The sequence below is a fragment of the Centrocercus urophasianus genome, unplaced genomic scaffold (assembly GCF_019232065.1).
Source record: "Centrocercus urophasianus isolate 14NV4802_14NV808 unplaced genomic scaffold, USGS_Curo_1.0 seq_13, whole genome shotgun sequence".
In the NCBI taxonomy this organism is placed as follows: domain Eukaryota; kingdom Metazoa; phylum Chordata; class Aves; order Galliformes; family Phasianidae; genus Centrocercus; species Centrocercus urophasianus.
The window spans coordinates 11,965,678-11,993,497 of NW_024884475.1; the positions used below are offsets into that span (position 1 = coordinate 11,965,678).

Here is a 27,820-nt window from a genome sequence, read left to right on the forward strand (position 1 = left end):
GTTGTATTTCAGAGGGCCAAGCAGGGTTATATTCTGCTTTTTACTTTTTGGAATTATCTTAAGATAATCACAAATTCCCATAACCTCATGCATTGCTTTGTTGTACTAACTGGAGTAGGAGGAAATTTAGCAGAATTGTAGCAGAAACATGTAAAGGAGCCCTGACTATCCTCTGAGCCCTGTGTTTCTCTTAGGTCACAGCAAAAGTGACGTTAATGCAGCTTAGCTTACCAAGGAAGACGGTTGTAGTGACTCAGGTTATGCTTGATTGCTTACTGAGCTGTGATAACTCAATTACGAACCCAAGCACCAAGCTTTTGCCATGACATTCACCTCTTCACAGGGTTCACTCTGTAATAACATCACTTCCAGAGAGGGCTAAGTATGGGCCCAGATTGGAACTAAGAGCTCAGTTAACGTAACAGCTGGAATCTTGGAATTTACAAACTTGCTTCACCATTTGGGTCTATATAGTTCAGATTTTTAGACTGTATTTCAGATGGTTTTTTGAACTTGGGCTGAAAGAAAAACACGGCAGGTGTCTCCTAATCATGCTTTACTCTGATTTGTTCTTCCTGTTGTGTGAGGCAATGGGAGCTGTAATAGTTGGCATGGTGATCTCTGTAAGGAAGAGCACATAAAAATAGTCAAAAGGAAGAAAGAAAATTTCTGTTGTTTTGGTGTTGGTTTTTTTTTTTTGCATTTGAGCCTGAAGATGGAAATTCTCCCATATGGCTGAAATACATCTTCCCCCTCTAGAGAGCAGATCCTTGTGGAGTGAAAATTGGCTTCAGAACCCAAAGTATGAAATTCAAGTTTTATGCATATTTGAAATCTCAAGTTTTGCATATCTCTGTACCAGAAAGTCATTTGGCTGAATTCCACATCAAAAAGAAATTTAGGAAATCAAAATCACTGATAGCAAATTGCAGCTTTCTGCAAAAAAGGCCCCCTGGATTCAATAATTCTTACACACCTTTATTTCTACCAGTAGCCGGTTTTAATACCCCTTACTGATACCTCTATTTTTATTTCCACAGCCTAATAATATAAACATATCACAGAATCACAGAATTCTAGGGGTTGGAAGGGATCTCCAGAGATCATCGAGTCCAACCCCCTGCCAAAGCAGGTTCCCTACACAAATGAAAATATGAAAGAATTAAGTGTGGAATCTGTCTTGGGAAGCAGAATATAAGTAATACTCCATCAAATATGCAGTTTCAGGGCTGATATTTCTTCCCCATAACTTCCAACTAGCCAAAGGCAGAGTCCAAATTGAGTTGAGTCATTCATATGAAGGGACAAACAGCCCTGTACTGGGACATACAGAACGTCCAGAGAGCTGAACATGGACAGCTGAGGAGATTCAGATTTAGTCAGAAGAAAACTTCCATCATGTATTTAATTCCAAAGATTTATTTTGCAGTCTTTGTGCGTGGACATGGCTGATCAAGCACACACAACCCACCCGCAATGCTTGTACAAAGAAAAACCAAGTAATGGTATCTCCCTGAAACTGGAAAACTGAACCTGGCTCCACGTAGCACCACTGACAAACACATGGCCACAGACATGACACATTCAACCAGAAAACCAAACAACGTTGGTGATATTTTCTATGTTGTCCTCTTGTTGCTGGAGAAGCTATAGCAGCATAACATTGGAAATTAAAAAAAAAAATAATTACCAAACAAATTTAGCAACACAAAACTCTCTTCAGGGTGAGAGATGAGAAGTTACACAGTACCCACACATCTGCAGCTTCCTCAGAAACTTCCACAGCCCCAGGCAGAGGAGACAGCAGCCACTTCCTTAGCCAGCAAGCAGAGCACCTGCACCAGAGTACATCAGGAGGATGGAATGATTTGCAACTGAGCCATGGGCTGGAGCAAAGGGCAGAGGAGAGGCAACCGCTGTCCTTGTCTGCAGTCACCGTCTGCAGAAAGTGTGCATATGGAGTGTGCCTATCTGGGCTATGGCAAGAGAGAGGCAAGGGGGACACAACCCCTACTGTTAATAATGCACAATCCCCCGAGCTGCGATATGAAATGCTATTGAACATCCTTTGGTCAACATGTTTATAGCTGGGCTCCAGGTGCAACTTTAAACAATAGTAAGATAATTTTATCCTGTTGCAGAAGCCCAACTGAACTGCTCTATTAAGGCCAACATGATATTTTATTGAAGTTATCTGGTAGGCATTATTTGTTGATAATGTTGCTGTAATGCATATCAATGAATAGCACTGAGTGCCACATTTTTCTAATTTTGACAATAATAATGGATTCTAGTCCAGCCACCTCATCTCAGTAAGATCACATCATTTCATGTCAGTAGCCCTAATTGCAAAATAATTTTCAACCTGAATGAGAGGGTCTGAACTTGCCAGTCTTGCTCTACAGGCAGTAGAAGAATTTCTTCTGGAAATGGTCTGTAGGGATAGCATTCATTTTTTACCTGGCCACCACTTAGAAAGCCTCACGTAACACGTGGGTAGGCAACAAGAGCCACCAAAAGAAGACATATCCATTTCTTAGGTATACAACTTTAGAAGGGGTTATTGAAGACACCTTTCTTCATTTTTCTCCATAGTATTTGATTAGCTTCTGTATCTCATGATCAGTTGGTATAGCCCTGATACACTCAGTTTCTTAAAAGTAGCACCAGTATCATAAATCTGAATCTTCATTCTTAACTCTCTTCCTTACATGTATCTTTTTTTTCCTGTCTGACTTTTTGCTGAATCTCTAGCCCGATAAAATAGGATAAATCCAGGCATAAAGTCTTAGAACAATTTTCTTTTGTTACCCAACGGTGAAATTGCCCTATATTAGGTAATCTATGCTTATGGTGTGTGCAGCAAATATATCACAAATAAATAAATCACAGTATACCCTATACATCATTTAGAAGTAATAGCTATCAGGATCTTTGATCTTAATTTACAGTATGAAACAAAACAATAAGCAGCTTAGTAGTCAGGGAAGTCTGAACAGAATAAATACTAGAAAGCAATTATCCATTTATTTCTTGCTCTATATATGAATATATGTGTAGTCATATACATTTATATTTTGGATATATATGGGTATATATATATATATATTTAATCCCAAATTTATGAATTTGGACATTAGTAAATGTAACTTACGGAAGCAGCTGGCTCTACCTAAATGCTGCGCTTGCTTCTTGTGCCATACTCCTCACTGAGAACAGCACTAAGACTTACTGACTTTTCATATGAAACAACAGCTATTCAATTGCTTATTTACACCCTTAGCATCCAAGTTACTTAAAGAGAAAAGAAAAACCATTATCATAATTACAAACTGGAAATAAGAGTTTGTTAAAAATAACCTAATGAAAGGCAATGGATCACCTACCACTTGGCAACCTGCTGAGTCTTGCTATCATGACATTACGCAGATCTTAAGTCCAGTTTTGAGAGCATTAAGTAGCTTAGAAGCATATAAACATGGAGAAGGTCCAGAGCTTAAGAATTGAGCCCAAATTAATGTCTAAATAAGAAATAGATTTCCAAGTTCCTTTGGAAATTTGAGTGTTAAGAAATGGTGTTTATTGGGTCTTAGAGAAATTTTGGCTCCTAAGACTTGTTTTAAAAGGAACTTGAAAGAGAGGAATTGGTTATCATTTTACACAGAGAATAATTAAAAAAAAGCCAAACCCAAAGAAAAATTAACAACAAAAAACACCCTTGGGAAACTTGGTATTTGGTTTTCTTTTCAATGCTACACCCTACAACTACTATCAAAGTTCCTTCCCTTCAATATGAGGGTTAGATTTCCTTTCATACTAAAAATTCTAGAAACAGTCTTATAAAAATATGTATATGTATCTCACAGAAATGCAGTGCCAAGCAAACTCAGAAACTATAAGAAAATCATAGATCATGATTTGCAGATCAGATAAAGAAACCCATCAGGCCCTGTAGCTTCCCAGTCACGAATAGCTGGGAGGTCTTCATAAGAAGCAGAGAAAAGCCAAAATAGCTGGAGAAGGACTGGAAGGTTGGAGGAGCATCACCTGTCTTCTTTTTCCTCACTTCTCATGTGTAGGCTTACCAACTGAGAGCAAGGAAAGCTGGTCCCATTTCAGGTTGGCTCATGTTGATTCCTAGCAACCCTATCCTTACTGGCACTCCTTCCCATTCATCTCCTTCCAGGTGCACACACACCTCACCATCTACACACAGCAGTGCCTGGCCAACTACTGCTCCCCACTGCCAGTATGCTACATTCCCCAGGTCTACATTCCTCCACCCCACTACTTCGCAGGTGTCCAAGAAAACTCTGGCTCTTATTTAAACAGCTGCTGCTACTCTGCCTCCAAGTTCCCCTACATCTCCCTAGCTGCTAACGAGTTCACCTGTACTCACTTTAAAACATATTTGAGGAGGAAGTAGTTCATGTTGTCACATTAAAAATACAATTACTATAAACATACTCAATGAAAAGAACATATTTTCCCTCCAGCCACCCCAAAAGAACGTCCCTGTTTTACACAATTGCATGTTTTGTTTCCCCATTGTCCACTGAAGAAGTGAAGTTTGATTCTTGCTCAGCACTTGATTTCCTCTCTTCTGGGTAATGGTTCATTTCTTGCATTTCCAAGGAGACTTTATTTCTTTTGGCAAATGCATGGCTGATCTCACTCAATGTCTTGTTCTTAGTTTCAGGCAGGACAAAAAACAGGTAGGTTGCTCCTGCAAAGCAGATGGCAGCAAACACGAGGAAGCAGTAGTTCTGTAAACCGCTCTGTGAACAGAAAACAAGTGAGATATGGTCATTGCATGCATCAAGGCGAAAAAAAGTCGTAAGAAAATTAACATCAGAAATGGAGTGAAAGTCCAAGTGGGCGGTGTGGAGCAATTTTTAAGCAAGTACTGTGAGTGCTGGCATTCACTGCAAGTCAGAGTGCCTTAGAAGTTCATAAAAATGCATGAATCTGCAGCTCTTCCAGCACCAGTGGCCCAAAGACGGAGCAACAGGCTGCAGGCAGAGGTGCTGGAAGGCACCAGGTTGGGGCTGTGTGCACTAGCAGCAGGGGGAAGCAGGGCTTCTGCTGCCTGCACAGCTTGACCCAGCCTTGCACTTGTGCAATACTGCTGGAGATAAGGCAGGTTTTTCACCAGGCTGCTCTGAATACAACCTCTCAATTTCTAGGTACAAAAAGAAGTCGTGCTTTTGTGATATCTTGCAGCTGTACATGACAGACGAGAAACCTGTTATAGCCAGAGGCAGCTGCGTCACAGATGTTACAGCTCTGAGATTTGCAAAATAAACAAGGAGAAAAAAGGCAGACATTTCTATCATTTCCAAGGTTACAAGAGCTTCAAGAAGAAAAAATTCCATAAAATATACTTCTTTCTTGCTAGAGAGGAGTGTAAGAACTATCCCTAATTCCTGAAGAAATTCAAAGGTCCAGGATCCCTATAGTTGTCTTTGAGCTCTTAAAGCAAATGTCTAATGAACATTTTTACTTGCTTTAATTAACAAGGGCAAAATTAACAAAAAGTGGTATCTCCAGATCCACAAATAAGGCACTCTTTCCACGGCCTTGGGTGAGGTCATGAATAGTGAGCATGGGGAGAAATTAATGTCTCAGACTCAATATGAGGTGTTTGAATGGAGAAATCTACACTGGTTAAAACTTGTGGCTGTGAGTTCCCAGACATATTTACAATTGCCATTAAATATATGTATATGAAATAATCATGACAACACTAAACCATGACATAACACCAACTTTCCTATAAGCTATATGTCCACCATTTCTATATTACAGGGTAGGTAAGGAATCCTAAGGGGTTATGCAATTCCTGGCACTGGTTTTATGTTTCACTTGCTCAGCATACATAAAATATAGCATGGAAGAAGAATATGAAGTCACGTTGTGGAATGAAGAAGAAAAAAAATAAACTTCTCCAGCTTCATGGCTGCCTGGTCACAATGTTTTCCATGGATCATTCATTACCTAGTTCAGCCCCTCTGCTCCATACTGTAATAGGAAAGGCTTGAAAGTGCATCCTCTGAAACACTGCCTATGGACTCTTGAAATCACTGATACATTTTTTGTTAAATTTTAGAAGTACAAGCTCCTGAACAACCTGACAATCACAAGCCAATGAGCACGGATGATGAGGAGGAAAAATATTCTGGAAAGGAAACTGATATGGCTTTCAAACTTGTACAGAGGCAAAAGCAAATGAATTCAGTAGACAGGAAAAAATAACTTCACGGTGCCTCGTAACTCATTCTGTCATGTTAAAAAAATCCAAATTTTGCATCTGGCTTCTCTGCATGTGTAATTACTGTTCACTGCAATGGTACGATTCCAATCTAGAATTATGTTTTTCCCATTTTGAGATGTTCATTGAACTAGACTTTCTCCTTGATGCAAATAAACCATTAATGTCCAGTTTTACTTAGCCTGACCACCAGTTCACTGTGCATCTTGGTAATGCTCACACAGGTTTCTCCCAACTTTGTCATTCCTGATTATTTCTTTGCTGACCATTATTTGAATATTTTTTTTTTAACTTCTTTGATTTGTGCTGAAACCTTTTCTAATTGCACTGAACACTGTCATTACTTCACAATTCATTTGCAATTATTTTACATAATATGTTTACGATTACTGGTAATAAACTTGCTGTCCTTAATTTCTGCTTTTCCTTTTACATATAGCCCCCAAAGGCCTCCAGATGAAATTTCACAGAGAACAAGATAAAAAGTATTTTTTTCTTATAAATCCTGCAAATGAGTTCTGTAGCAAGAGACCATTACTTTGCACTCCTCACGTGAAGCAGGATGGAGCCCTAATTCCTGGAGAGGAACACCACAGGGCAATCACAAAATGATTGTAACTTCTCTCATCAGCTAGCGTTCAGTCATAATATTTCTTTAAAGCAGGTTATCATTTTACACACAGAGAAAAGACAAACATGTTCACAAGCCTTTGTAACTCAGAGTTCAGCTAATATCTTCTGAATCCGTGTCTGCAACAGAAGAATATAAATTACATTACCCATTATAAGCATGAAATCTATCTGCACTGCACACTGATAAAGGAATTTTGGACAGAAGTGCAGGATAAAGCAGAAGGTAAATATCAAATCTTGAATCCTAACTCAAGAGAAACCTTTAATGGGGTATGAAAGGGATACAGCTCAGCCTAGATTTTTAATTCATTTTTTTCTTTTTCTGATGTATTCTGAATCGATTGGTGCCAGAGGGAGGAATCAATGGATGGATGAGTATATCTGATGTTCCCATCAAGAGATGCTGAAGGTAGGGTAGTGCGCTGGGAAGAGTGTGAGCACTGAGTTACTGCACACTCATTCTTAGAGGGAAGTCTGTTGGGCTGGAATGGGAATAAAAAACTGAGGAAGAATTTCAATGAGAGCCTTTGGGGCCACGCAAAGTACAGATACTCTGCAATTCTGTGCTCTTAGCCCATTGGGCCTCAAGATCCCCTACTGATATGTGCATTCTTAATGACATATGACTAATGATAACACACATGATAAAATTTGAAAAGCTAAATATTTTTCTATACTTTTGAACATTATTTCACTAATTACATGGAATAGAAGCATGTATTTCCATCTGTTTTCCATTGTTTCTTCATTGTATCCTCTTGCATGAACATCAGATGTTCAAAGTTACCAAATATTTCAGGTGTTTTCCTGAATAACCAGGGCCCCATCTTTTGAAGGCTCTTGAGGCTCATAGTTATTCATTCAGAATCGAGGTCAGATACACAAATGTCCTTGAAGGACCGTGATTTCCATGGGTTATGGAAGTCTGCCTTCCTGGGCTCCCAGCAGAAGGTATGAGAGTCGCAGACCAGATTTTTGCTGCCATCTCTTGAAGAGAGCACCTTGGTTTCCTAGATAGTCAGTAGGCTACTAAATCTTCTTCAAAGTTGACTTAGAGTGAATTTTTCAAGGATGCCCAAGATATTTTAAAGTTAAGAACAAACTTTTAAACTCATCACCTTCCATTTTTGTACTGCTTTCTAAGGAGGCTATTTAAACTCAATGTTTCTATAAATGTCCTGCCACTTGAATCTTGAATTACTCATTTTTTATCCTCTTTATATTTCTGCAGCTGATCAAGGCTCTGTATTCTCTGAAAAGTGGGAAATCAGGAAACTATTCATTTAAGACATGCATTTGATTACCACAAAAAGGAGTTAACGTCAAAGCACTTAAACAATTCTGCCAAATCAGATCCCCAGCATGGCAAATCAGACCTGACTCAGACAGTGGCTTGTAGCTCTGTAATTGAGGTGTATGAATAAGGCAGTGCAGCACAGCAACATCTTTTTAAACATAAAGTTTAACATATTCTCAGACTGTACAGGGCTGCTATTGGCATTATGCAAAATGTATAGGCCCAGTCTCTCCTTAAACAATCTCTCCCCAATCTCTCTTTAAACATAATGCTAAAGAATGCTTACTTTTACCACTGTGACTTCAAATGCTCAGAATGGATGAACACAAGCAAATGGAAATCCTAAATTAAAACTGTAAGATCTCTACGATTCATAAAACAAACAAACCAACAAGCAACCCAAAAGAAACTCCCCCAGATTTGCTCCTCAAGCAATAGATAGCTATTTACTGATTTAACTCACTTTATAGTAAAAACCAATTTCAAGGCACAACTGCTACACTGAAATTTGGAAAATTTACATTCCTGAGCGTACACAGAAAAGAAATGCACAAATGAACAAATTTACCACAAATGAATCAGATTTAGCAAGTTTACCAAACAAACATTTTTAAAATAGAAGTTCTGACTCCCAGCAAATGTCAGATTTTCTTTCCAAATATGACACCAATGTGATTTCTTCCTACTGAACTACCTTTATAGTCTTTCACTAGTCTTGGAAACATAATCCAGAAACAAACAAATGTGTATCTAGACAATGTCTCTCAATTTCCATTTGAGTTTTTATTTACGCACTCTGCCTGATTTCTCCATCAATTGCTGCTGAGTCTTACCTAGGCACTTCCTGTTCTCCATTTTTGCTTTCCTATTTGCTTTTGCATTTCATAATAGTGACATCAATCACAAAATATTTTTCAATATAGCAGAGTGGGGGCAATTCAAGAAAACACACATAATATCTGCCCTAAAAATTCAATTGCTAGGCTGAAAAACCAGGAGAGATTCCTTCAGTACCATCAAAACTTTAAGTGGAAGGCAAACAAACCCCTTTACCTTCCCAGTCACTAAATTCTCAACTTGAAATGTCACTGCATGTTTGGCACTGGCAATGGATGCTTGCATTTGGTGGTTACCATGCCAATTCTATGAAGATTAGAATCAGTAGCAGTCAAATTGAATATTTGAGGTAATGATATCAAAAGTAATGATTTGATGCCTTATTAAAAAAGTTGCCAGCAAAACAGTTATTCATGTGGATGTTTGGCTTTACTTGCTCTTGTTCAAATTCATGTTTGAATGAAAGCAAATGGATGAGAGAATTTGTGTCCTTTACCCCTTGTCCTTGAGATTCAGACATAATTTAAAGTTCCACTGCAGGTGCAGGACAATGAAGAATGTCAGAGCTCCTACATGAAATGTATTTCATTAAGTAAAAAATAGAGCAGTTTTCAAAGTCATATACTTCAATTTCATCCCAAACTCTCATACATTTATTACCTCCTCATAAAGATAACAGATCTTTGTATTCTATGCTTGCAGCAGCTTGCTTCTAATTAAGAGCATTTTTTTTCTCATTAACCTCCTGATAGCCTACATTTCATTTTCTTGTCTTTGAGGGGTACTTCAGCCACTTCCCCATAGATACATACACTGTAGTTTGCATGTCAAATATAAAACAGCTGAAAATAACTTGACAGAGAGAACCTGCATATAGACTTACCTGTGCATACATTTGTTACTGAAATTTTTGTACTTCTTAACAGAAAAAGTCAATGTAAATTATTACACAGTTAGGAAAATCTTTCTAAATGAATGAATAGAAATCTCAAGTGTAAAAATAAGGAAGAAAAAGAGCAGAAGTTCAGAAGAGCCTCCAGTAAGAATTCACCAGTATTACTTCTGTATTAAGCATTACTTAAATTAGCTTCTGAAAGGGGGAAAATAAGCACAGACATAAGTCTTTGCATCACAGTAGAAAGCAATGTGAACAAGCTGTGTGACAGCACTACTCCATATTACACTGAGCACCATCTGGATCACATATCAAGCCATGATATTTTTTCAAGACACTGGGTTCAATGTAAAAATAAAATAAAGTTGAAGTTTACTCAGTCTCAAGCTAGTGATAATTTGTACTTTGCCTCTTTCAGATCTCTCTTTTCTAATATAATAATATAAGTAAAAAGCTTACATATGAAGAATACATATGAAAATTTAAACAGTATTGTCTTTGAGTCCTGTGCTTAAAAAGCCATCTAGTAAAAACTTTCACTATTTCAGGAATATGACCTTCCACACTGCCATTTGCTTTACTCTTGTCACCTCAGTAGTTGCCTCTGCCTTTCAGCATCAGTATCTGAAGCACCAGTCCTGACCTCCTACACCAGATGATCAGTTTCTCATTTATTATTGAAGCCTGCCCCACATCTAGTGACTTATCCACAGTAAAAAAGCACAGCCCTTTCCATTGCCAGTGAGACAGAAAGGAGCTGCAGAGGTTGTTTCTGACAGTATCTGACAGTTGCTTGTTTCCCCAACCTGAAGTATAAGCACTCAACCATTACTTAAGACTTATATGCAAGCCTTTGATAAGGCGTGAGCGTTCATCTCTCAGATCTACAACACAATATATATTTGCTTATCAACGTGCCTCAATCTACAGTTACAAAGAAACAGCACAAAAAAAGTACATGATGGTAGATAAATGCAAATATTATGACTTCGTAAAAACAATGTTTTTTATAACCAGAAAAACACTCAAACTGCACACTGATTTTATTAGCCCCTGCAAAAATGAGATATTCTATGCTATTGCTCAATCAAATGGCTGCAGAACACCATGCAGCTTGTAGAAGTATTGCCGCAGAGTTGCTGCAAAAATGCTGCAAGAGAATGAGAAATGTTACCTATTTTGAGACAATGCAAGCTTCTCTTGGGGCAGAAGTAAAAGGGGAAAAATCACTGCAGTCCTCAAGTACTGGAAAGATGGAAAGATGATAAATGAATCCCATTCAAGTTCTCTTTCTTTCTTCTAAGCAGCTGCAGCAGCAGCAAAGTTCTTCTTTGACATTTAGACAGGGATCTACATCATTTCCTAGTACAACCATGTGAAGAGATTTGAAGACCTCCATCAGTTGCTTCCCCAGCACTTCTAAATATTTCAAACTCTATCTTTCCTTGCTGTAGGCATGCAACCTCACAGTACCACAGGCAAAAGCCAAACACAACTGAGGAGCAGTCATCTTTGCACCTAGTGGACCTGTAAGCACACCTGAATACTCCTCCGTGATCCCTGGTAACTACTCTTCCCCCATCTCCTTATCTTTAGTCCTTTACCATACATATTACAAAGCAGTTAGCATGGGGTATTAAAAGAATCAAGTAGGAAACATCAAGTACATTTATGGCAGATAAAAACGACTGTTTTCTTTCATTCCTCTCTGGCTTACTTCTGTTTCCACTGTGTTACTGGGAAAGGAAAGTGTGTTCTACAGTGTAAATTAGTATATCCATTGAAAGATTCCAATTTCAATAAAATATACAGAGATATTTTAATAAGTATCTTTTGAATTAGCACTCCATACACACCATGACCTTAGCACCTGACTCTGCAGTCTTCCTTCTAGAATGGGAAATTATTATGACAGAAAACTTCTGCAGCAGAATATTGCTTTCCATGTAGTCTTTAAATGCCCCATAACATTCTAAGAGAAGAAACTGAAAAATGAAATAAGAATGCATCTGCATCAGAATATTATGAAAAGAGCATAGTCAGTCCTAAAATTAACTGCTAATTCTTAGTAATTCTTCGTATTTTTACAATGCTTTAGAAAAACAACACTAGATAACATGTGATTTAATGTCCTGCTGACCTATCTTGGTACAGAAGGCTGCTACTGCAATCCTTTTTGAAGACTAACAGCTGAACACCTGCTGAACACCACCAGAGCTTTTCAAGCATTTTTCTTCTGCTGTGGTTTGTTGTCCCATCTGCTAGCTTCAGCCCATTGCATCTATTTCCACACACATAAACACTCGTATTTCTTGTTTACTATGTTGCCCTGTCCTTCACTATCCAGACCTCCTTAGCATAGCTATTCCTACCAGCTATCACTCACTCTTTACAACATATTCTTGAATAACAGTCTCCAGAGAAGTCAGGAAAGGTCTCAGATTTTCTGTCCAGCAGTGTAAAGTAGAACTGCAGATTTAGAGAGGTGATGCCAAAAAATGCCCACAGGTAATAATTTTGAGTCTGGTTACATTAATAGGTTTGTGCCTGTATCTACTCGTGTGTGTAGAAGAGTTGGGTTTTATTCATCTGAGTGTCTGGGAAATAGTTTCTGTTTATAGATGTGCCAGTGAGAAAGAGAGCAGGAGACTCATGGGCAAGCATGTTTGTATTACATTATTTAGCCATCCATCACTCCTCTGTTTAAGAAGTTATTCATTAACTCAAGGACTGGAATAAATATCACACAGAAGGATGAGCTCTTTATGGCTCATGAATAACTTACGGAAATGCCAACACCTGAAATACATTTACTTGTGCTTTTCAGTCAACAGTTAAATACCTATCAAAACCTTCACTCTCTTCTGTTCAGCAGAAGATTAAACAGTTTGCAACAAAGCATCCGATAGGTGGAGGGTGAAACCAGTTAAATTTAATACAGAAGTAGATGCAATTTTATATTTATCACTGTATAACTAACTGATCAATTTGAAAGTGACATCAAACCTTCAGTGATAATTCAGAATTGCAAACACGAAACACACACACCAGTGCAATTAGAAAACAGAGATGCAAAAGTCAATCAGTCAGTTTGAATGCTGGTAGTTAAAGACAAAAAGGAATGCACGACTTCCTCTGGTCAGGTTTGTCGGTGGTTTTTGGTTTTTGTTTTTTTTTTTTCGCAATGAATCACTACTGCCACAGGGAAAATGATCTGTTTCCTTTTATTATCCATAAAAGAGAGAATATATTAAGCAGCAATAAGCTTTCAGAAGGATGACTAACATAACCCTGAAGGCCTTCAGGTTAGAGATCCCTCAAATTTTCCTGCTCAAGTTGTTATGAAATTCATAGAGTTTCCTTTGGTAAGTCAGAGAAGTTTAACACCTTCTAATCCTTTTGACATAAAAAAATAACCGATCTTTTCTCTGTCTTCTATCATTCACAGTCAGTCTTTCCTACCTCACATTTTTTTTCCAGGTGGAATCATTTTAGTTTTGCTTTCTTTCACATAATCACCGTGTTTCCTGTTTTCTCTTCTAATTCTCTCCATTTTTCAAGATTATGTAACTCAAAGCATCATTATGTTATTCCTATGATTCCCTCATAATTTGCAGGGAAGGAGCAATTGGTGCTGTCAGCTCACTGCTTTGGATTTGGGATTCTGTCACCATAAACTACAGCAGTGGCTACTGATGTGAAACACAAAAAAAAAAAAAGCTGAAAAGAGCCTTCTGAGCCACTTGCTGTGTACAATTAATGAGACACTTCCTCTTAAGGAGGCTTCAACATCAATAAATTCATGGAAAGCCAGGCACACAGATGTGTGAAGATTTGAACATCTTTAGGCGTTTTTTTTAAATTACTTTTTAAAAGCCAAAATCTCTGTAATATGGAAACATGATTTTCTTCATTAAAACTAAACTGGTAATGCTGTAAACACATAAAGGGAATTTTTTATGATGCAAAATCATACATTTCCCAAGGCAACAGCAAACTTCGTATGGATGCATACTAAAACACTCACAAAGCATTAACGTGCATGTGAAAGAAACAGAAAATGCAGTTTGCCTTTATATTTGTATTTACTGAGGTCCTTTTTAAATATAAGACCTGTTGAGGGAGTTCGCAGAACAAAAAGGTTACAGTAGAGGGAGAATCCTGAGCTGAGTGAATTCATGCTGATGCTGATGACTAAGGTGAAGTTTTCAAAAACATGTCAGATTTGTCTAATTGTTTCTCTGCTGAATTTGGTAGATGTTCCAATGACCTCAATTGGAAATTAATGACAACTCTACCTGCTTTTGAATATCACACTTGAGAAGTCTGAACCAGCTCCTTTGTCTGAGCTAAAAAAAACTGATGGAGAACACTCAGAGATTTCACTAAGCATTAAAACAAACCTAAACACTTACAGCTCAGAGCGGTGGAACTGAAGTTAATGTTAACAGTAGCACAGTTTGGAAGGATGACAGCATTTATACTCATGTTAACTTTTGAAGGTGATCCAAGTCATCAAAATGATTAAAGCCATTTTCCTCTTAAAAGAAATTTTAAATTGTGTCAAATGTAGACCAAGGGTCAGATTTTATAATTCTTTCAAGTTCTCCCATAAATTCTTTCAGACAGATAATTTCAAACAGAACTACTTAATTAAAGCAGTTTCACTCTCAAATGATAGTTAACTTACACAGGCTTAGAGTAAGATATAATTTTACAGTATCTGCAAATACTGGTGCACAGTACTGCATATAACAATGCATCATATAATTTTCAGTTTTAAGAAGTCACACACAGCAGTAACACCTTTTTTGTATTTATTCACCAATGAGACTATTCACCAAATAAGAATTCTCAAAGCATACAATAAAGCTGAAGATGGATCATTATGGCTGCAGATGACAAGGACGGTGTGACTTATGGACACAGCCATCACATCAGATTGCACTGCTACAGTACTCTTGTTGGTAATTTGCCATTTAGGGTTGTTCACTGCTATACTGCTATTAATTTTTTCAGAGAACAATTTTTCCTAAGACATTCGGATGATACATGGGTAGCACAATTAAAATGCATCATAACATAGTAGGAATTTCATTCGCTTCAATGAAAAGACATTTACTATTACCAGAAAATTACTTATAGCGTAAGAACTATAGCGCATCAAAGATCAAGCATGTTAAGTACCTGAATGAAAGGGAAGAGCAGTCCGACTGCAAAGTTGCAGAGCCAGTTGACTGTCCCAGCTACCATGAATGCAGCCGGCCTCTGAGACTGCTGGAAAAACTCTCCTGTGAGGACAAACGGGATCCCACCTGGAACAGGGTCCAAGAAGGTGGTGGTTTTAGTAAACGTCCTCTGCCAACGCTTTCTTTAATAACAGAGGCAAACACACTTTGTGTTGCACATTTCATCAGCAAGCATTTCTGAGCAGATAATACGATTTATCAAAACCATATTTGAGAGGAATGTGACGTTTTGTTGTTTAATGCCACTGCATCTTAGTGACAGGAAACAGAGAATTCACACAACTTCCAGAGTGCCACGTGATGAGCTGGTTATCAGAATAAGAATCACCATTTCTACTAAAATGCTTGAAATTCTGAAATTTGAGAAATATTCCAAAATACTTTTAGGCACTAAAACTAGAAAGATGGCTCTGAAGAGATTAAATAATATTTTTGGATAGTTATTGCCCACTTAATTTTAGTAATAAAAAAGCAAAGCATTTGCTGCTCTGTAGGCACATTTTTCATTGATGTTTATTTAACACGTTCACTAGTTGGCACTTCTGGCAAGGTCTATTCTTCCCATCACCCAAGGACTGTGACCTCCACAATACCAAGCTCTGCAGAATAGTACACTTGTCACTCGTGTTTCCTTCCACTTAGACAGTGGGCTATTTTGTACAGCACTGGCATGCTGTTGGCCTGACAATAACCCTTGGGGAACAGCTGTCTAGTGCTGAAAGTCCTGATTTTTCTTTGGCTTCTTTCATTTTTAGTAGGATATTTCTATAGAAATATCACTGTTTTCATAGAATAAAACATGAATTCTAATTGCTAAGTGGATACTTATTACAGTTAATTAGACACGTCTGCTTGCAGGATTATTTTGTAGCAGTTTGGAAAAAAGTTAATCTCATTACATTAGTCATGTTTTCAGTAATCTGTTGCAACCAATTCCTAACTCAAGAACCTCATGTCTGCCTTTGTTATTATGCCTCATTTTCTGCATTACCACTTAGCTTATCAGGTAAGATCAGAGAATCCTTAGAGTTGGAAAGGACCTCTGAAGGCCATGTAGTTTGACTCCCCTGCAATGAACAGGGACATCGCAGCCAGATTAGGTCACCAGGGCTTTATCCGGCCTCGCTTTCAAAATCTCCAGGGATGGAGCATCAACCACATCTCCCTAGGCAACCTGCTCCAGTGCCTCACCACCCTCATTGTGAAATATCTTTTCCTTATATCTGACCTAAATCTCCTCTCTTAGACTTTGAAACCGTTTCCCCTTGTTCTGTCACCACAGACCCTGTTAAAGAATCTGTCCCCTAAGATCCACTACTCATCCCTTATGTAATTCCTTTAGCTGTTTTAGGCATTTTAACCAGCTAATATGAACAATCAAAATCAGGTGAATTTCAGGAAAATCGGGTTGATAGGGACACATTTTCTCTCAAAAACCCCTATGACAATCCTCTTTCCAAAATACACATAATTTAAGGTGAAAACATCATAGAAGACTCTGTACACACACTGGATCTTCCTCTTACATGTTTTTGTTTCATCTGTGTGCTTATTTTTTGTTCTACTCTTTGAATTCAGACTGCATATTCCCTTCCCAAAGGACAGCTGTGAACACATGGAAGTGCTGTATGGTGATGCATTGTCATACAGCCCCTTGTGCTCAGAGCCACTGCACTTAAACACGTGCACTAGAAACTGTTTCAGATAGTGACTTGTAAATACAGAACAGGATATGCAGTTGACACATTCTCAGATATTCACAGAATCACAGAATCACAGAATCACCCGGGTTGGAAGGGACCTCAAGGATCATGTAGTTCCAACCCCCCTGCCTAGCAGGGCCACCAAACACACACATTCAGATCAGGTTGCCCAGGACCCCGTCCAACCTGGCCTTGAACACGTCCAAGGACGGGGCATCCACAACCTCCCTGGGCAGCCCGTTCCAGGGCCTAACCACTCTCCTTGTATAGAACTTCCCCCTAACATCCAACCTAAATCTTCCCTCCTTCAACTTCGATCCATTTCCCCTAGTCCTGCTGTTGTCAGCCCTTTTGAAGAGTTTACTCCCCTCGTGGGTGTAGGTTCCCTTCAGGTATTGATAGGCTGCAATGAGGTCACCCCGCAGCCTTCTCTTCTCCAGGCTGAACAAGCCCAACTCCCTCAGCCTGTCCTCATAGGGGAGGTGCTCCAGCCCCCTGATCATCTTAGTCGCCCTTCTCTGGACCCTTTCCAAAATCTCAATGTCTTTCTTGTACTGAGGGCTCCACACCTGGACACAGTACTCCAGATGGGGCCTCACAAGAGCCGAGTAGAGAGGGACAATCACCTCCCTGTCCTCCATTTCAGATCTTTCATACTCAGAGACCATGATCATGTGCATAAAAGGAAGGCAAAGTAATGCAGAAAAAAGTTAGATTATACAGTATAGGCAGTGCCCCATTATCAACTTTGACTTTTTGTGAGAATATATTTACAACTGTAGCAAATTCAACTTTTTGTTCCAAAGACTGTCAGTATAAATTACACATACAGAAGTACAGAGCAAATAAATATTTATTCCTATTTTATACGTAGGAAACAGAAACACTAAGTGTTTGGGTCATCCGTGCCCCAGTTTAAAAGTCTTTCCACAAGTCACAAGTGGTATCCAAATTCTTCGACCAAAAAAGTGACCACTGCCAATAGTACTTTGACTGTGTAGAACAAATAGCCAAACAGGCATGACTCACTGAAATGATGTATCAGTCCTCTGTGGTTTACAGTGCCTATTTTGTCATGTACTTGTGATTGGGGTTCAAATCCTATACTATGGCAGGCAAAATAACAATCACATCTGTCCTGCCAGTACCTGGTTTAGGTCTCAAATGTCACACGAGGGAGTGGTTTGCCAGTGCACCAGCCTCTCACAGTGAAGAACTGAATGACTGGATACATAGAAACCATGGAAGTTATTCATTTATGATCATTTATTCTGGCGTGCCTTTGCTGTAGGATAGTCTCCAGAGGTGTTACCGTTCTTGTCAGTATAATAAAAATGCTGTTCTGGATCCATTTGAGAAAATACACATTGTACAAGAGAGAAAAAAAGCCAGAGGCAAAAATGAAAAAAAAAAAAAAAACGTTCAGGACAGAAACATATCAGAAAGAATAAATGTTGTGGAAATAAAAATGCATAAGCATTGTTAGTAAAAAAAGGTTCCTTGAAATTCAGATAGTAGTATTTGGATACATATTAATAATCACTGCAGATTATTATTAGTCCTGCTTATCACAAAAGCTCTTCAATCTAATTTGAAAATTAATCAATTAATCTCGTGATGGTAAAAACAGCATATTGAAAAGTCTAAAAAAAAAAAAAAAAAAAAAAAATTTAGCAGTTCCTTGGAGCTCTCAAATGTCTACAGCATAAAAAGAGGAAAGGTGCACAACCCTCAGGCAGAGCAAATCCTCAGACTTTCTCATGGCATAGACAAGAATTCCACAGCATCACAAAGCAGAGAAAGCCAGGTTATATAGAAGGATGACTTAAGAGAAATATATGAAACAATCAAGGAGCCTGAAAAGTAATTGGTGAATTAACTGAAAAACAGGACAGGCCTAAAGACAAATGAAAAAGTGGATGAAAGTAGATCGTAGCTGTATATTGCTACATGCCAGGAAGAGCAGAAACTTGACCTTACTAGGATGTAGAGCAGGGGATACGAAAGCCTACCAAGAACCATTTCACTCCTTAGTGGAGTGAAATGAATAGAGAAATTATGATAAGCTGAAGGAAAAATGTAAATCCTTAAAATGCCAACAGTGAAGGCACCTGAAATCAGCTAAATTCATAACCCCAAGCATCCACCCATCACCAGCCATTTCAAGGTGCAGAGCTACTCAAAGATCTTTTTTCCCCTTTTTCTCTTTGAGAAAAAAATTCAAGCGCGTGACTGGGAAGAAAGCTGCAATATGCTTTGAACTGGTCAAGCCATTTTGTAGAATGTATCACTACTGTCTCTGATGCAGGTTTGATCCTCATTCTCTATCTTTACAGAATCTCAGGATTTTCCACACTGTTTTTTGAGTGGTTTAGTCATCACAACAATATGTCATCTTACCAACCGCTCCTTACAGTTAGTTTCAGTGTAAGATACCCAATGAATTAATTGATCCGTGCTGGCTGCTGTTCAATGGTTGCTTGGAAACCAGAGCTAAAAGCAGGCTAACCAATCCACTGCCTTTTTGAAACAGTCTTAAAATGTTTTGTCATGAGTTTTGCAGCCTCATAAGCTTAAATTTGGTTAAACGGCTTCATCATAAAGCTAAATGGTATTCTTCCTCATGGGTGATGAATCTGGAAATAGTGTTTCCATTAGGAGAATTTCCAAGCATTTTTCAGTGGAACAGCATTATTTTAGCACTGATCAAAAAATGAAAACACATATTATGACTTCCCATAAAACTTCAGCAAAATAGGTTCTGAACATTAACTTAGAGGAGTAATGCATTGACCACAATACTTACAGCAATTCATTTCTTATACATTCCTGTTTTCAGCATTACAGCGAACACAATGGAAGAAGCTCTTGACATATTACAGTGCCACTAAAGATTTTTCCACCTGTTAACATGATACTTCTATTGGAAATTGCACATTGCTATTGCAAGCCTTGTATACCAATGATCTGCTTAATGAAACTAGACTAAGCCTATATGACAGAATTTGATATGCACCAAAACACTTATATCTGTGCATTTTACTCATTTTCTTCCATTATTAGTGCAGTTACACATAGATTCAATGCCACTTGATGGCAAACATCCAGAGTCTCAACCAAATAGACTATTGCATATGAAATTGGAATGATAGAACAGAAATAATATTCTTGCTGTACCAGCTAAAGATTTTCAAATATATATTTACATTTGCATGAGTATCAATACGCTTTCCTTTCAAAATATAAAAAGCACATATTGACTGCAGTTACAAAAAAAAATACTGATTAGCGAGAGTTATTTGTTTCAACACAAAAGTCTAAACACAGAAAATGTGAAAACTGAAGGAAATACAGAGATCCTAATGTTGTCTCTATGCAGTACCTAACTGATACTTGGTCCTAGTTATATACATGATTTATGAAATAAGACTGTTGAGAGAATAACTGCCTAGTACAGGACAGGGAGACTTATTAGATTGGTAAACTGCCTCTAGAAGCAATGGAAACTGCATCCCTCAAGGCAGGGAAGAGAAAGGAACTCCAAGTTCTCTGCTCATCTCTTAGCACAGGCTCAAGGCACAGTTCCATGTGTTCAGTCCCAGCTGGCAGCTCCACAAAAACTGTGGGGTTTCCAGCTCCACAACTCAAGAGGCAGCTGAATGCCTTCCCAGGGCTTGAAATCCTGGAAAGCCTGATTAGGGCAAGACCTGCCAGATCTTCCAGCCCTGCGCTGTGAGATAAGGAGTCTTCAAGATGAGATGTTTTGACAGAACAGGCAAGCATTTTGCAACAATGTTCTGTTTTGCTAAAAGATGTCTGTGTAGCTCTAGATCAGATCAAGCCAAATAGCTTTTTACCACAAGGCAAGGACTGGTATAACCTAATAGGGCTGGAAAACAGAATAATAGCTCAATGACAGGCTTCAGTGTGTGCAGTTCAACAGGGAGAAGACAATTCTGGAGGACAGCCATGTGGGAGAGGCAAAGGAAGTGAGACAAACCTCCTGGAGGAAAGCCGCTGGCAAAGAAACCCAATATTCTTCAGAAAGACAGCAAAAGGATGTTAGCCTGCACCCAAGCCTTAGCTGCCAAAAAACTAAAAACTCAAACAGATGCACCTGAAAGATATACCACAGGAGATCTGCTGGTGAGGAACCCAGCACAACCAGCAAGTGCTTTCTGTCCCTGTGAGCCTATAGATAGAACATATTGATTTTTACAGAGATTCTGTGTGGCTGCCAGATTATTTTAAGTTGCACATTCTACTTAAAATTGTTGCACGTTCTACTTGGTGGAACAATATACTCCTCCTTTCCAATAAAGGTGTTACATTTTCAGGCAGGACAACTGCCTTGCTAGCTAATCCTGATTAGAGAACTGGGAGCAGAATGTGTGATAGAGGTGGGCTGACTCATATCGTCATGCCACAGTCTCTCTTAAATGTCCCCAGCTCTCCACAGGAGAACTGTTGATCTACAGAGTTAAGGAAAACAGGCACTTGGATTGTATAAAACAGTACAGTTGGTTAACAACGTTAATTTGTACCATCTGAAGAGCTGGAGTTTGGATTAAAGGCCACGTGAACAAAGGATGTTTAAAGCTTCATCAGTCTAAGACAAATCAGCAGTGCAAACCATAGAACCAAATTAGAAAACATAAAAAATACAGAATCTGGCAAAAACTAATAATATAGTAACAAGTACCTCACAGTTATTAACATTCTTGCTTGTAATATAATGCTGTGTGGAAAAGGCTTTTGCATTTAATAAGTAATGTTTGGTTTAGCATCTATAAGTCTGCTATTCCAACAGCCTATAAAAAATCAGTCTGGCAGGCATTTGGGTCTTTGCTGGTGCAAGGTAAACCACATCACTTTCGATCAATTAAAGTAACAAAGCAACCAAGTACAACACGAAAACATACTGATATACTCTGCTGCAACATCACTGGTTTTAAAAAAATCTCAGATCTCAATTATTGACACTAATATGTATGACATACAGCAGTAAGGCCATTGACAAAGAGAAACGACATAATATTCCTTCTATGTTCAGTTCAGTAATTATTTTTAATTCATGTAATTTCAGTGCAAATGACCTAAGTATTCCCTTATCTGAACCATCTGATAATTTCTTCTTCAGTGAAGTTCTTCCCCTCTTGAATAATAATTAATGCATTTTCTCTTAATTTTTTAATTCTGTAAGGCACTGTTCTTAAGCAGAATTTTATGAGCGCCCATTTACTGACTGAATCATTTTTATCTCAAAAAACTGTTTAATGAAGGCAAAATGCATACTACATAATTGAAGAGCCCAAGTAAACTCACTCTTTTTAAGACAGTTTCTTCTACTTGAGTTATATCTTCTTTCAAATGCAGCTCTGCTCTTGGAAGCCCAAGTACTAATTTTTCATAGCTTTTCCTTTTCCCTATTTCCCAAATACTATGAACTCAGCCAGTTTTAACAGTATGATCTTTTAATGAAACCTAGATCTGAAAACCAAGAGCAGAATGCAGTTTTTTACACTGATCTCTACCTCATTTAAGCCTAACACTCACCTTTGAGTCTGCTTGCTCTTCCAGCACAAAATGTCCACTATCTGTTATTAGTTCATTCATAAATGTTTCAGTTATATGCAAGTCATCACACCTTGTTTCCATTATCCTTAGCTATTTTTACCTGGTGTGCCTTACCACTGCATTCAACTTCATAAATCCCAATACCACTCCTATGGCCATCTTCCTCATCAATCAGTAATTTTACCACCCCTTTTTAGCACAGTCCACTCAATCCAGCTTTGTCACAGCATCAAAACTTAACTTCTGCATCTTGCTTTTCACAGATTTGCTCATGATTGATTATCTACTCCATTTTACGCTCATCCCTTACCCACATTGTTTCTAACAACTGTTTAGTCCTAAATGAAGTCTCCAGTCTGCAAAGATGAACTGTATTTGAAACTGATGCAGAGCAACACATCTTGGAAAATCTCCCACCAATTTAAACAAGTGCCTGGTGAAAATTAAAACAAAGCAATCTATAAATAATGCAACCCAGAACTATGCAAGTCCAAGTAGACACCAAAAATCAGTGCTTTGTCATATGGTCATTTACCAAAATGATTAAACTAGACAATTTCTCTACTATTCTGGTTTATTAGATTCAGGTCTTCCTAATCTGAAGACTTCTGAATATGCTCAATACAAGCCATTTTTCACTGCATATTATTGCACCATGGTGAGAAAGACTGTAAAATCAGTCATGAAGCCCTATCTGCCTGTACTGACCCAAGTGCACCTCATTTTCAACACTGAGTAGAGCATCTTTACACATTTTTTCCTGCTCCTTTTGTGGGTTTATATTTTAGTGTTATCTGAAGATACCTCTTTCAAATCAATTATTTGTTGTTACTTTGGTCTTGAGCACTTTGAACAAATTGATGTTCCTGTTCTACTGGAAAAGCTTTAGAGACTGAATGAAAAGTAGTGAGTGGTAACACACATGAAAACAGGCTAGATGATCATATAGTCTTCTTGATCTTAATTTCTATTAAGCAGTAGTTGATGGGTTTTGTTTGTTTCTTTGTTTCTTGTTTTTGTAGAGCCAATCTTTGCTTTTTTATTGTAATAGAACTGACAGTCCAGACATGAGCCATTCTGCCAACTGATGCACACATCCAAAGAATATATAATTTTTTTAGTGTTTTGCTTATACTTTTATTTTGCTTAGGGCCATTTTTGCACATATATATTGGTTTTCTTGTGTTATTTTGTTTCATGATGTGAAAGCCTAGAACTTAGTGCAGTATTTATCATGAAATACTTGGAAAATGAAGATCAACATTACATTTCTACTGCAGTACTAGCAACATTTCTTTTTTCTTCACCATAATAATTCTCCATAACTATTAAAAAAAATACAATTCAAAAATACACTCAACTTTAAGCTGCCTGTAAATAGTCTTTTAAACATTTGTTGTATTTTCAGACACGTTTATCATATCAGAATCTTAATTATAGCCTGACTTCCTATTCTTCTGTTTGAACATGAAGAAAAAAAATTCTTTATTGAGCTATGACTAAGAGTCTTTATGATATTATTCATTCTATAATTATTCTCAGTATCATTAAAATGATAATCAGATCCTGATTAAAATTACTTCTGTTAATATAAATTTATTTTTTAAAAATGATCTTTAGAAAAGGAGTTTTTACTTTAAGGAGTGTAGAGAACTGTCATGTTTTCGTTCACTGTAGGGACAGTAGTATCAAGGTAATGCCTGAAATAAAGCCTCATAAGTGTGATCAGTTCTAGATACAGGACAAAAAAGACAAAAGCCCTGTCAAGTTGAGGCTTTTGGCTTCTGTAATAATCTACTGGGGGGAAAAAAGAAGAAAAAAAAAGAGACATCAGGTATGATTTCTCTGTGATGAATTCAAGATAATGGCCCATTAGCACAAAATGCTGCTTGTTGTGAGCCTGTGCAAGCTAAAACAAACTCAAAAACTCAGTATGGTATGTCAGGCTTTTCTCACGAAATGTTTTAACAAACAGATTAATCATAATAGAAGTAGACAATTATGTCATTGCAAAGCTGTGTTCCTCCTGAAGGATCCCAAGAGTTAGAATGCTGTACATGATCAGAGAAGTTGGGGCAGAAGAGTCTCTCCTTGTCCCACCTGTTTAAGATGAGTAACAGACTGTTTTCACTGTTTATATTTTCTGAGAAATTTTGAAGTTATTAGAATGTGGTGTCTCAGACACCACCAATTAAATAATTCAGCTGTTGCTGCAGCTGCTACTGTTTCTGACTGTAGAAAGTTTATGAAGAGTAGTAGACATGTAGTTACTGTGCCCAGTAGCAAATAGCATTATCTGTTTTCAACCATACAGAAAGTCAAATGAATAGAGCCTAAAGATGTCTTTTCTTTACAAGTATTGACTCGAAAAATGACAGTAACAGTTTTGTTGCAGTGAGAGATTTGAGGCTGTCTGATTAAGTGGAATCGTTCAGAAAGAAGAGAGTCTTAAAAGCTGAAAAGATCTGGACAAAACCTTCACCTTTTTCAGCCAGTGCCTCGCATTGCTAGCCTAATGTGAGACCAGCTAATATCCCTAGAACACTTAAAACTCTACTTTTGAAATTATGCAGCAGTTGACTATAGCTTTATGATGCTAATATTAGTGGTAATACAGGTGAACAGCAGAACTACACAGGCAATCTCAACTGCTGTACCACTTGGACTGCAGGATGAGACCAAATAAATGCAAAAAAAGTTCAAGATAGTTCCAGGTGTGATAAAACAACTGAGGTATAAATAACACGTCTTTAAGACGTGATAAATGTTCACATACTTCTTTGTACTGCTGAAGCAGTACATCATATTATCAATGATATCTACACTTTTTGTATTCAGGGTAAATAATAACCTTCTTATTTTAACAAGTTGAGTGTAAGCCCTACAAAGCAAATTAGTATCTAGATCCTAAAGATGTGGATCCAGATTCACCCTTGTCCCCAAGAAAACTCCCAACAAGCAGATTGCCAGAAGCTGTGTTGGATGCATTCCAACAGAGAAAGAAGAGAAAGAAGAGACTTCTTATGTTTCCCTCGAAGCATCTACAGCTGGCATTACAAGGCAGCAATGCACATAAGGCTGTGGTCTAACGCTGTGTAGCAGTTTATGTGTTCATATGAGCCCCAACATTTACTTGTATACATACATTAGAGTATGATTATTTTTTTTTTCAACAGAATGGAAGAACATCAGCAGAACTAAAAGTTTCCTTTCATCCAAACCTTCATTAAACCTTCCCAAACCTCAAACCTTAGGCTTGAATTCCCCTTACAGGGGAAGCAAGGGGATGAATAATGCAGTACATTTAGTGCTAGCTTTGACAAATACTTAGGAGACAGTTTGGTGACTGGACAGGAAACACCTCCCAGTTGTCAAAGCCAAGATAGCTGTTTTCAGCACAACTGAATGTTCCCCACAAAAGTGGAGTTTCCGATGCAGGATAGATAGATAGCATCTGGAGATTCCAAAGAAAAAGCTGCTTGCTTTTTCAAGCACATACTATCAAGCTATGTTTGATATAATCCTTGATCATGCATTTGACCTTCTGAACTATTTTTTCCCCTGAAAGATTCCCACTGCTGTAACCTTCAGTATTTTGGTCTGGCTACTAAGACCCACTGTCTGATCCGTAGAGCAACTTCTCATTGTTATACAAAACTCGTGAACATTTGCATTTAACTGTTGGCCCTGGAGCTTAGCAGAAAGTAGATGAAATGAACTAAGTACTTTCCTTTTGTGTGCATTGCATCTGCTCACAAGGAAAATAAAATATTTTTATTGTCTTGCAGTTACTAGTTCTAATTTATTAGTTCTACATGTGCTGTTCTACATATTTATTAGTTTTCACTTTTGTAAATATAAATATTTTATACTTAATTCACAGAAGAAAAAGGCTTTTTGATTAAATACCTATATAGCTTGTAAAGCACGAATTTTAAAGCCTTCAGTATTTTTTACTAGGCTTTCCATTTCTACTCCCCACTAATCTGAATCATGTACATAAATTACTTACGTAACATTTGAATAAATCAGTTTTTTTTATGAAGTCCTAGAGCACATGGTGCATTTTTTCAGCAGTAAACTTAAGTTTTGGAGTTGTGAGCCATCAGCATATAATTAGCTATCATTCAGGCAAACCTGATAGCTCAGGTAAAAGGAGTGCTCTCAAGTGTCAAAGTGTTCATTTTTTGAAAGCTTCAATTAAAATGATTTTTAAATCTATTGTTAAAGGGAGGAAGTTAATAAGTTTGCCTGCTGCTAAGAACTCCATGCGTCATCTCCAGCAATTCCAACAGATAGATACCTTAAGAATACTAGAGGATCATTTTACTTCAGAACTTCCACTAATTGTAAAGATTTAAATTACTTATGTAATAGAACTGTTAAAAAGTACATGCTTACTTTACACTGATCTCTATAGAAAGAAGTATTCAAGCAAAACAAATATCCCAAATATGTGTTGAAAGACACTGTCTTTAATATAATCAAGGGACAAGTAATTTTACCCTCTCCAAAATTCAGTGGTGATGCAACCATGCTGAAAGCAATTCTGTTATATCTTTTCCTTAACAGCTCCAAAACTCTGTTTTCTGAAAGGCAACGAAAAGACAAGTTATTACGTGAAGCCCTTCAACTTCTCATTCTTTTATCCCCTTGATTTACTAGCAGTAAGTTGAAAATTCTCCTTCCTCAAGTGTAGGCAGTAGCTTTTTCCATTGCTAAATGGAGAAGGATTGGTAAATCAGATCTCCTGTTGCTGTGTTTCACAGCCCACATAAATTAAAGAAATGGCACTCTGCATTAATATGGCAGGCTCTGATTGCTGGCAGCTGGGTGGCTGAAATGGCACCCATAGGGCAACTTGTGTTGGATGGATGGCTGTCTGCTGCAATGGAGAGGCACAATGGGGCAGGGGATGGGGCCAGAGATCCCTCAGAAAATCTTCAACTGAGACAATTTAAGGTACATGTTACACTGTACTTATATATCTCTGGGTCAGAGATGAGTTATCCCTGAATGCAATTGCAGCTCATGTTCGGGACATTTAGCTTCTCTTAGGGAAGCGTTTAAAATCTACTGTTGTGTCCCCAAAGGCTTTATAATTGTTAACAAACCAGAACTTATTAAATAACCAGGAAAACTAAAGGTTATTGTTGCACACCTGATGCAGGAACTATTCAACTTTATCAAAGGATGCTCACCTGCTGGAATGACTGCAAAAGCTTATAGTTACAGAATAAAAGATCCTTTGAGAATTAACCTAAACTTTCAAATCTACCATTTTTTAATTAGATATACAACAACACTGATTTTTTTTGCTTCTTTTTAACACAATGTATTTTTCTAGTAAAAAAGAAT

The 27,820-nt window shown here is 37.8% G+C and overlaps 1 protein-coding gene across 3 annotated transcripts in view; it reads right to left on the reverse strand.

Annotated features, from left to right (window-relative positions):
- Positions 1–1,399: 1,399 nt before the first annotated feature.
- SLC2A9 (solute carrier family 2 member 9) overlaps positions 1,400–27,820 on the reverse strand; it is a 93,094-nt gene continuing 66,673 nt past the window's right edge. For 2 of the 3 annotated variants that reach the window (XM_042812866.1, XM_042812865.1), the window contains 2 exons: positions 15,121–15,248; positions 1,400–4,778 (listed from right to left, as the gene is read on the reverse strand). In XM_042812866.1, coding sequence (XP_042668800.1) covers positions 4,521–4,778; positions 15,121–15,248 — 386 coding nt within the window. In that variant the 3' untranslated portion in view covers positions 1,400–4,520. Of the gene's footprint in view, positions 4,779–15,120; positions 15,249–26,967; positions 27,052–27,820 lie in introns of all 3 variants that reach the window. The other variant, XM_042812864.1, reaches the window with a different exon arrangement.